Source organism: Lucilia sericata, unplaced genomic scaffold (genome assembly GCF_015586225.1).
Source record: "Lucilia sericata isolate MDLA Ls3-8-SP2 unplaced genomic scaffold, ASM1558622v1 Contig000520F_arrow, whole genome shotgun sequence".
NCBI classification, from domain to species: Eukaryota; Metazoa; Arthropoda; class Insecta; order Diptera; family Calliphoridae; genus Lucilia; species Lucilia sericata.
Genome location: NW_023994532.1, coordinates 194656 through 205000, shown reverse-complemented (window position 1 = coordinate 205000; position 10345 = coordinate 194656). Strand labels below are relative to the sequence as shown.

The window sequence follows — 10345 nt, the reverse complement described above, 5'->3', positions numbered from 1 at the left end:
TGAGCTGGCAGAAAAAGAAAAATCTATGACACCCGAGGAGTTGGAAGCCAACAAAGAAAAGGCTGATAAAATGAAATTACAAGCTAACGAACTGTTTAAGAACAATCAAGCTGAAGAAGCTATAGACATGTATACGGAAGCTTTAAAAATATGCCCCCTTAAGGCTACCAAAGAAAGAGCAGTTTTGTATGGCAACAGAGCTGCTGCTAAAATTAAATTGGATTCGAAAAAAACTGCAATTGATGATTGCAATAAAGCAATAGAATTATGGCCAGAATATGTTCGAGCTTTGTTAAGGTAAGTATTTAACAACAAATTTTCAATACAAAAAATTAGTGACATACACACATATGCCTTTTCAGACGTGCCAAGCTTTACGAACATGAAGACAAGCTAGATGAAGCTTTAGCGGACTATAAGAGTGTTTACGAGCTGGATCCTGGACAAAATGAGGCGCGTGAAGCTATGGTTCGTTTGCCCCCTATTATAGAAGAACGAAACGAACGCTTAAAAGCGGAAATGATGGAAAAATTAAAAGATTTGGGAAATATGATATTAAAACCATTTGGTTTGTCTACATCAAATTTCCAAATGCAAAAAGATCCCAATACCGGTTCATACTCAATTAATTTTAATCAAAATAATAGCTAGATAATTGTTAACTAAAAAAACACTACTACGTTGTAATACCTGTTTAAAAATAATCAATCTTAAGTTTATTTTTAAAACAAAAATTTAAAAATATAGTTGTAAAATAAAAGAAATGGAAGTAAAAATATACATGGTTAAAAAGCCGCTTTTCGTTGATTCGCCTGTTTTTAAACCCTCGTGTTTTGAATTCTTTTCGTTACATCGCACTGTAGAATCAATTTGATTCTTTAAAACTCCACAATTACACTACACTACGGGCAGTCCTGAAGTAGTTTTAAACATAGCAACACGTCAGGTGACTATTTCAACATAGTATTGTCCTTTGAAACAGTAACCTGGTATCAGTTCACTTACAAATGAACAATTGAATCTGCATAGGACCTATGCCATAGGTAGTACAACGGAACAAACAAGTTGTATCTCAAACTACGTACAGGGTTGTTTTGATATCCATCGAGTCGTTTTTGTACGGATAAAAAGTTATATTGAATTTTCCCAATAAGAAAGTATTCCAAGTGCTTTACATCGAAACTAATCTAGCCAACTTTTAATACATTTTTTTACCCGAAAGAGATTTCAGAATGTTATTAAAATGTAGCAAAAAGAATGGAAGCCAAATTCAACAAATAAATTTAGTATTTAAAATTTAAATTTTGAACAATTTATTTCTATCTAATAACTATACTAATAATATAACACTATAATTAATTTACTATCACAGTTTAAATAAAAGAAATTCCAGCGATTTACTTAATTATTTTTAGTTTTTTTTTATTCTTTGCCATACATGATGTTCTATATGGAAAAAACAAATCTCCAAACTACATAAAAACAAATATGTATGAAATTAGGAAATAATTTAAGCAGAAGTGGTAGCAGCAGCGCTGGTGGTGGCGGCTTGTTCTTCCTTGATGCGATCCTTCTTGAGGGGACCCATGAAGGCCAATTTGTCGGCAGGGGTTTGGAAACGACCATGACCCATTTTGGAGGAGGTATCGATGAACTTGAGCTTGATTTGTTCCAAAGCAGAACGCTTGGTGTGTTTCAACAAAGTCTTACGCAAGGTAAGGACACGTTTCTTGGAACCGATACAGCAGCCCTTGATCATGACGAAATCGTTAGTAACTTCACCATAATGAGGGAAACCACCCATGGGGGTGATGGCCTTGTCGGTCAAATCGTACTCGGTGGAGGCGTTGTTCTTGATAACCTACAAGAAGAACAAGAGGAAAATACAAATTAATATATTAAGTAAAACCAATAAAAGTAATTATATATTTAAAGGATATGATCAGTCCTATCATTTTATATATCATGTGGTTTATCAAAATAGTATTTATTGTTTGATGTCGGTACTTAATGAAGTTATCATCATAGCAAAAGAACAAGCAATCGTTAATAAAACATGATAAAACTAAAGGAGTCAAATCATGCTAAAACTAACAATAAGCTTGGAAATAAAAAATTATTTTTAAAAAATAAATTTTAATTACCTTGCCATCCATGGTGTGGATACCGGCACCAATGCGGTAGATCTTCTTGTTGATTTCGGTACGGTGGTGATAACCCTTTTGACCGGCACGTGCCACAGTGGTGGACACACGAGAAGGATGCCAGGCACCAATACAGGCAACCTTACGCAAACCCTTGTGGGTCTTGCGGGGCAATTTCTTGGTGTGCCAACGGGAAGTGACACCCTTGAAACCTTTACCCTTGGTAACACCAATGCAATCGATCATTTCGTCTTGGCCGAAGACATTGCTGACGGGAATGGGCTTTTCCAAATGTTCCTTAACCCATTTAACCTTATCTTCAATGGAGCCACCGTTCAATTGGATTTCCATAACATGAGCCTTCTTTTGGCGTTGCTTGATCAAACGGATCTAAAGAGAGGGAAAGGTAAAAAAAATGTCTTTTAGATTTGGTCATAAAATACATATATAATACTCCACATTTTATGTGAATATTGGACTGTTTGTGATATGGTTTAACTGTACGATCACTGCCTAAGCGACTACGTACAGTTAGTGGAATATATCAAAAATCGCCACCCGAAGGGCAATTTAATCTGCGACGTTGCGGTTATATAACCGGGCATTGAACATCCCAGCAAGACCGCCTTTTAGGAACTCCTACACTTTGCACCGCCACCAAACCCGAAAGTTCTATAGCAGCACTCGGCGCCAGAGACCAAGGACGTCGCGTTTTCAATACAAAAACATAGTTATAAGAAATAGTATAATTACCTGAGTGTGAGCAATAACGCGGATGACCTTGCAGTAACGGAGCATCTTACGGAAATCGTTTTCAATGCTCTTCTTGCCCAAATCATCATTCCATTTCTTGCTGGACTTGGTGAAAGCTTTTCTTTCAGATTTGTACCTGATTATAACAATGAAATCTTGCTTTTAGATTTAAACTCATTAACAGTTAAAGCGTTTTCTTAGTTCAGCGTATATTTTGAAGACGACGCGTTACGTGAGTGTATGTGTAGTCAACATTTTGAGAAATTCAGTTCCTCTAACAAAATCTTTAGCTCCATTGGTTTTTAAGGCCAGAAACTCAATTTCATAGCTGTTTTAAAATAAACAAAAGGAAGAGAACCTCATCACGTGCAAGTGAGCGGAGATTACAACTTCCCGTCGTGCTCACTGGCAAATAATTCATTAATCCTTTTAAACTTCCTTGCGGAAAGTTCTCTTAGGTTTCATCATTTGAGCTCACACGACCAAAGGAGATTTTAAAAGCTCTCTCAGCAAGCTGATCCAAGAACTTTATATTTTACAACAAATTAAGTAAATGATAAACAAAAAATCTCAAATCTTTTAAATGACCACTACTTCTATTCTCAACACATTTTTTAAAACTTTTTTTGCAATCAGAAGGAAGGCAACAGAGACGGTAAAAAATATAATATCCTCATAAGAAGCTCTCAGATACCATCTATCATCATTAAGAAAAAAAGATTTTAATAAATGTGTTTTTATCCACAAAGAGAATACTACACCACGTGGTCTTTAAAGTGCAAACTAAAAGAGGGAATAAATAAACTTACCAGTTCTTGTAGAAACGACGACGGCATTCTTCGGATAAATGTTGAGCCCAGACATTGACCAAGGCACGAAGACCGAAGGGAGTTTCAATGTAACCAACGGCACCAACGACAATCATGGGTGGGGTTTCCAAAACGGTTACAGCTTCTACGACCTCCTTCTTGTTCACCTCTGAAAATATCACAAAGAAAAATATATATTATAGATTGGATGTTTAAGAGAATTTGTATTTTTCAAATTATGGCTTTTGTATAAAATTCACATCAGTCCGCCCTAGTTACTTTATAATCATAGAAATCATTTTTGTTCTAACCATAATAAATTAACTGTTCCTCATCACAGTTATTTTATACTTTGACAATAATTATCGTTTATCTGTTTATTAATGAAAATAATACTCACTTGAACCAGGACGATCGGCCTCACGAACAATGTGAGTCATACCAGCTTTGTAGCCCAAGAAGCAAGTCAAGTGGACGGGTTTGCTGGCATCATCCTTGGGGAAAGCCTTAACCTTACCACGGTGGCGAGCTGAGCGCTTCTTGGGGTAGAAGGCCATGGAACCATGGCGAGGAGCCGAGAATTTACGATGAGACTAAAATAAGATGAAAAAAAAAAAAATCAATTAAAATCTTTGTTCACATTATAAAACTTTGAGGTTATGTTGAAAACAATATGGCTGACATTTTATCAAACACGTGTACATATTTATCTTTTTTGTTTGAGTTAAAAATTAATTTAGAATTGTAAAAACAACTTTTATTTACTAATTTTTAATTATATTCACTAATATTTTTTGTTTAACTTAACAAATTATTTTAAATTTTTATTTCACTGTATCACTTTTAATTCTTTTTTTTAACTCACCATATCTCAGTTTCTTATAGACGTCCGTACTTGTCAGACGACGAAGACAAAAAGAAAGTTGGATGCCGGATTCTTCCTGAAGTGCGCTGCAGTTGAATTTCAATGTTGTATAGTAATCAGCGTTGCCACTAACAATTTATTTTTCATACCCTGCAGTTACACGTCTACTTGTCAAAATACAAAATGTTTCTCAAATTCAATTGATATTGCTTCTATGACATATACTGCATATAATGTATTTTATTCACTAACATATTTAAATTAAATTTATTTGTTAATAAAACAACACAAAAAATTCAGTGGAGAGAATTTTTTCGAAAGAACTTCCAAAATATAGTTAAGAAAAATAACAAGCTGATTGACTATAAAATTCAAAATGTCGGAAAAGGTCAAAAAAGTTGATATAAAAAAAAATTTTGAAAAATATGATTTTATTTTGTTGAGGACGGACATACATAGTTAAAACGGTATATCTGTGGTTAAAACATCCATATTTCCATTTTTGTCCTCTGTGAATAATTTTGTTACAAACGCACATAATAGCAAAATCCGTCTAAAATCACCAGAATAGAGAACTCAAAAAAGTGAAAAAACTGAATTTTTTTTTCATTCACAAACCTATTAGCTAATAAAATTTTCTAAATTTTTAGCTTCAGTCAATTTTTCACAAATCAATTGTTTCTGTTTTGTTTTATACAATCTGGCAACATTTCTTATAAAAGTCTGCTACTCTTTCCCGTTGTTGAATTTTTGTGGCAAGTCTATATTGATTCCCAAAACTAGAAATAATTTCCCCCAATTTCTTTGTAAACAATTGTTTTGATTAACTGACTTAGCAATGCTTTACCATCTGTTATAACATAGATGTTAAGTGAAAAAATAAATCAAAGCCTCACAATTATTTAAATATTAAGAAAAATGGACTGGACAAGAACAGAAATCACTAATTTGATAAGTTTATATAGACAATACGAGTGTCTATGGAATACTAGCCATGAGGATTACAATAACTACGAAGTCAAGCAAAATGCTTGGCAAGATATAGCGGCCTCCTGTGACAAAGAAGTGGACGAAGTTAAGAAAAAACTTAAAAATTTGCGATCGGCTTATGTTTCGGAGAAAAAGAAATCGGAAAAATCAAAAGATCATGGTATCGATTACAAGCCAAATCTTTTCTATTATCATGAATTAGAATTTTTAGACACGGTTGTCATATTAAGGAAATCAACATTGTCACCTACAGCAACACAGTCAGTTCTTTCAATGCGTAACAAAGGAGATAATGTGAATATTAAACAACGTAAACATAAAATTGTTAAGCTTGATAGAAAATCCCTGCGAGATACAAAATTTAATAATGCTATTGATGCGATATTGGCTTCAGTAAAGAAGCAGCAAACTCAGTCCACAACCAATACCGGTGACAGTATCGAGGATGATAATCTTTTTAATTCGTTTGGTAAAACAACAGCACTGCAATTACAGCAACTGCCAGTGGATAAAGCGACCGAGACAATGGCTGCCATTTATCAACTGGTGGCGAAAAAAACACTAGATTCGTTGAAAAAATCGGTGGAAAATAAAACGAATACAAAACGAACGAATGGAGTAATATCATTTGAAACTATGAGTCCTTAAAATTAGTAATGGTATTTTCATTATAAATATATTTTTATAAATTTATCACAATCTAATAAATTCGTTTTTGATGGAAATTTCGCTCTTTCGTAACGAAACCACAGTAATTTTTAATGAGATTTGTAACCAACTAATTAATCTCAATAGGAATGTTTTAATCCAAAATCCTAATTATATTCTAAATTTTTCAAATTAAAGTTTAAATTGCGAAAAAAAATATCAAAAATTTTGCTAATTACCGTTGTTAACTTTACATGCAAATCGACAAACAAAACAATTTGTATAAACTATTGCCAGTTTTCTGAAATAAACATATTGGACTATGTTTAGTTCGCATAATTATTTAAAAAGAAAAACTCCAGAACAGGGAATAAATCGTCAAGAATTCATAGAACATTTGGTGGAAGAATATTACACCACTACTAATGTGGGTAAGTCGAAACATACATAAAATAATTTAGCGGTATTTATACCCTTCGTGAGAAGGGTTGTATTATAAGTTTGTGATTCCGTTTGTAATTTCTACAATATCATTATCCGACTCATATAAAGCTCTCTTCTCAAAATCTCTCGGTCTATTATTTGTTTATAATTTAAGCTTTCAAAATTTTTAAATAGGTGCTCGAGATTCGGCGCAACCGAATATAGAGTTCATTTTGCTTTTAATTTATGTTAATGTTTACCTTTTTTACAATTTTAGAAGCCCAAGAACAAGTATCAGCCAATTTAGCTAATTTTGCCTATGATCCCATAAATTGGGATTATCTTAAAACTGCCGAAGTTTTAAAATTATTTTTTGAATTACTAGAGTTACCTAATGAAAAATTACAACTACACGGTTCGGCGGGATTGTGTAATATTTGTTTGGGTAAAGTATTTGTTTTACAATAAAATGAACTAAACTAACAAATTCTTAAATTTCAGATAAACAAGCCCTCAAATATATAATTAAGACCGATAATTTCAACAAACTTAAGAATTTGTTATTAAAAACTAACAATTTGCATATTATACTAAATTGTTTAACTCTGCTGTATCAATTATTAAGCAACTTGCCACCAACTAAAAACCTTAGTTTATGTGCAACAATTTTAAAACAAATCCAACATTTCAAGACTGTATACGAAAAAGATCAACGTATTGTTAATATTTGCAACCTAATGATAGAAGATTTTGGACAACGCCATGAACTTATTGAAGTTAACACCCAGTTGCCTACAAATGACCAGAGGGTTGAGTAAGCAACATCAAACAATATTCAAAGTTCCAGAATTGAAAGTAATTAAACGTTTCACACAAAAAGATTTGGACGACTTTTCACAATTAACAGGAGACTTTAATTATATACACTCGGAGCTAGTGCCCAAGGAGAAACGAAAAGTTCATGGTGCTCTATTGAATGCCATTGTTGCTGGCATTATCGGCACACAATTTCCGGGTGCTGGTAGCATAGTTCTCGAACAAAACTTTTCTTTTCCTAATCCCTGTCGCATAGACATAGATTGTGAGTTCTTGTTACAAGTACAACAGGAACGTAAAATTTCAATTGTTTCCTATGAATGTAAACAAAATGAGCACATTGTTTTCAAAGGTCTGGCTAAATTATTGTTAAGCAATAACAAACAATAAATATAGAATTTTAAAGTTTAAAATAAGATTTGCTTTATTTCTTGGAACGTTTTCCTTCACCCTTCTTGGGTGGCGCTTTACCTCTCAATTTACGTAAACGTTTCATTTCTTCTTTGAAATCTTGATGCTCATCACGGAACAAACCATATTGTCGTAGATTCATCATTAGCAAATGGGTTTCTACATGACGGGGATACCAATTGACTACATAGTCACGTTTTTGCACTGGCTCTTCACTAAACATACGAATTACCTAAGAAATAGTATAAATGCGTTAGTATTCCCAAAAGGTCTTGTTTTTACGGGCAGATTTTACTTACCTTCATGGACTTATCGTTGGTTGTGCGAGCCACTTCACCGAATATACGATTTGACAGATAATTCATGCGCCTGGCATATTGGGTTCCCAGCTTCACCAAGTCTGTGTATTTGTAAGCTGACATATTTCTTTTGTTTTATAAATTTTAATGAAATATATCAACTTTTGCCGTATTTTCTTATTAAATTTTTGTAAATTTGGGGTTATGTCCAGAGCCCTGCGCCGACAAATATTAACGGCGGCGGCGACTGACACTAAATATGTCGGCGGCGGCTTAAAATCGACTGTAAGCCGGCTAAGTTTTCAACTACGTTGTTTTTAATTTTTCAACGATTTTAAATAAAAACGGAATCCGAGAGATCAGAAAGTAGGATTTTGGAAGCAAATATATTGTTTATAACAACAAAACAGAGCAAACTCAAAAGTTGTATGAGAAATTATGCAGGGATGAATACAAAATTCTTAAAAATTAAAAACAAATCCTTTCTCCAAGTTCTCCATATAAAACATCTTGCAGAAAATTAGTTTCTAAAAAATTTTGCATTAAGAAAATGATCAATAACGTAAAAACAAAGATATTTTATTTGTTTATTTACTAGCTATACCCAGTGTGCTGTGCTACCCTAAAAGCAATATAAATAAGAAACCTACTTAACAATTTTGATGATTCTAACTACAATGGTTTTCCAGATATACAATTTGTTACATATGGGAGATTCCACGTTTAATTTAATCTATGAAAAATTTGAATAATCTAATAGTTTCCAGATATACAAAATTTTGTATTTAATTCATATGGGAAGTGCCAAGCCCCCCATTGAAAGACCGCCCGTTATTCTCTAAATGTTCTTCAGTAGAATTTGAAGATTCTAGCTCTAATAGTTTCTCAGATATACGAATTTGTCTATTTAATTCATATGGGAGCTCCAAGCCCCCCAGATGAAAGTCCGCACTTTTTTCTCCAAAATGTTCAGATGAATATTAAAGTTGTTCGTGCAAAATTTGAAGAATTTAGTTATATTAGTTTCCCAGATAAACGAATTTTTGTATTTAATTCATATGGGAGGTTCTGCTCCCCTCATTGGTAGTCCCCCAATTTATTACCCAAAATGTTTACATGGATGTTAAAGTTCTTCCAGAACAACATCATTTAAAGGGATCACAAAGAGATTGAAAAATATTCCAAAAGTTTCACTTTGAAAACATTATTAGAATGTATGAAAACTCGCAACTCTAAAGGCAGACTAATCCTATTTTAGCGGTAATTTATGATTAAAATAAGTAAGAAGTAAGAGTTATATTCGGCAAATCATATGTCGTAAAAAAGCAAATTTCGGAAGTGGTCCGATCATTAGATTAATAAGAACGTCACCGTGTTTTTCGGATTAGGGACTTAAATGTGGATTTGGATCAATAATATATATAATTTAAAGTATTTTTTTTAATTCTACTATAATTCTATCATAATGATAACTTTTGGAATGATGTATTAGCTATAAACTGATTTTCTGTAAGAGGGTTATATTGGCGGAGCGATCCTCATAACTTTATTTTTCGGTTCCTAAAAATGTTTTTTTCGTCGACATCGACATTTGAAATCCATTTATGTGCGTTTAAGTCATTTTCTCAAGAAGATTTCATATACATATTTGCATTACATATTTTCGTTCCAACAAAAATTGTTTTATTATGGTATTATTAAGTACGTAAAAAACGTTAAAATCAATTATTGAAGGGGGCAGGGTCAATTATGGCCTATAGAAATTTCGATTGATATCGAGCCATTTTTGCAAAATGGACGTAAGCGAGATAAATTTTCGTTCAATTAGGATACTGCGTGTTTAATTTTATGTTTATATATTCAATATTTTAGAAAATTCTAAAAGTACCAGTTAAAGAACGAAAAATTACCAGAAATACTCCAGTTTAAATTTTCATTCACTCAAGTCCCTGATTGCTTAGTTTTATGTTTCTAGGTTCGTTATAATAGAAAATTCAAATAGAACCAGTTGAAGAACGAAAAAGTTCAAAAAAGTCCCCTTTTATATGTTATCACTTAATCCGGGCTGTACATTCCTAATTTCATGTTTCTAGGTTCAATATTATAAAAAATTCAAAAAGTACCAGTCGAAAAACGAAAAAGTACCAAAAAGTCCCCTTTTAAATGTTATTACTTAATCCGGGCTGC

At 32.8% G+C, this 10345-nt stretch overlaps 5 protein-coding genes and 1 non-coding gene across 7 annotated transcripts in view; 3 read left to right on the top strand and 3 right to left on the bottom strand.

The window, feature by feature from the left end:
- LOC119605787 (tetratricopeptide repeat protein 1) overlaps nucleotides 1-834 on the top strand; it is a 1246-nt gene extending 412 nt beyond the window's left edge. Inside the window, exons 1-2 of the mRNA XM_037959092.1 lie at nucleotides 1-297; nucleotides 363-834. The exon at nucleotides 1-297 is cut by the window's left edge and continues 412 nt beyond it. Coding sequence (XP_037815020.1) covers nucleotides 1-297; nucleotides 363-651 — 586 coding nt within the window. The 3' untranslated portion in view covers nucleotides 652-834. The remainder of the gene's footprint in view (nucleotides 298-362) is intronic.
- A 559-nt stretch (nucleotides 835-1393) lies between these two features.
- On the bottom strand, nucleotides 1394-4835 carry LOC119605786 (60S ribosomal protein L3). Of its 2 annotated transcripts, XM_037959089.1 has the most exons (6): nucleotides 4572-4835; nucleotides 4107-4299; nucleotides 3707-3875; nucleotides 2898-3033; nucleotides 2145-2534; nucleotides 1394-1861 (listed from the first exon to the last, which is right to left on the bottom strand). In XM_037959089.1, exons 1-6 carry the CDS (start codon nucleotides 4572-4574, stop codon nucleotides 1511-1513), a joined length of 1242 nt encoding a protein of 413 aa, XP_037815017.1. In that variant the 5' UTR covers nucleotides 4575-4835; the 3' UTR covers nucleotides 1394-1510. The 2 variants fall into 2 exon arrangements, with proteins under 2 accessions (XP_037815017.1, XP_037815018.1); XM_037959090.1 differs by lacking the exons at nucleotides 1394-1861; nucleotides 2145-2534; nucleotides 2898-3033 and adding an exon at nucleotides 3066-3423.
- Nucleotides 3964-4044, bottom strand: LOC119605805. The gene has a single exon (XR_005231606.1). It is a non-coding gene; the product is annotated as a small nucleolar RNA U43 (small nucleolar RNA).
- A 541-nt stretch (nucleotides 4836-5376) lies between the features above and the next one.
- LOC119605792 lies at nucleotides 5377-6286 on the top strand. The gene has a single exon (XM_037959103.1). The coding sequence runs from the start codon at nucleotides 5490-5492 to the stop codon at nucleotides 6207-6209; it is 720 nt and encodes a 239-aa protein (XP_037815031.1). The 5' UTR covers nucleotides 5377-5489; the 3' UTR covers nucleotides 6210-6286.
- Nucleotides 6287-6370: 84 nt separating this feature from the next.
- On the top strand, nucleotides 6371-7861 carry LOC119605793 (armadillo repeat-containing protein 7). The gene is made up of 3 exons (XM_037959105.1): nucleotides 6371-6640; nucleotides 6910-7077; nucleotides 7134-7861. The coding sequence occupies exons 1-3, from the start codon at nucleotides 6532-6534 to the stop codon at nucleotides 7448-7450; spliced, it is 594 nt and encodes a 197-aa protein (XP_037815033.1). The 5' UTR covers nucleotides 6371-6531; the 3' UTR covers nucleotides 7451-7861.
- LOC119605794 (28S ribosomal protein S33, mitochondrial) lies at nucleotides 7789-8392 on the bottom strand. The gene is made up of 2 exons (XM_037959106.1): nucleotides 8159-8392; nucleotides 7789-8091 (listed from the first exon to the last, which is right to left on the bottom strand). The coding sequence occupies exons 1-2, from the start codon at nucleotides 8279-8281 to the stop codon at nucleotides 7873-7875; spliced, it is 342 nt and encodes a 113-aa protein (XP_037815034.1). The 5' UTR covers nucleotides 8282-8392; the 3' UTR covers nucleotides 7789-7872.
- Between the last annotated feature and the right edge of the window lie 1953 nt (nucleotides 8393-10345).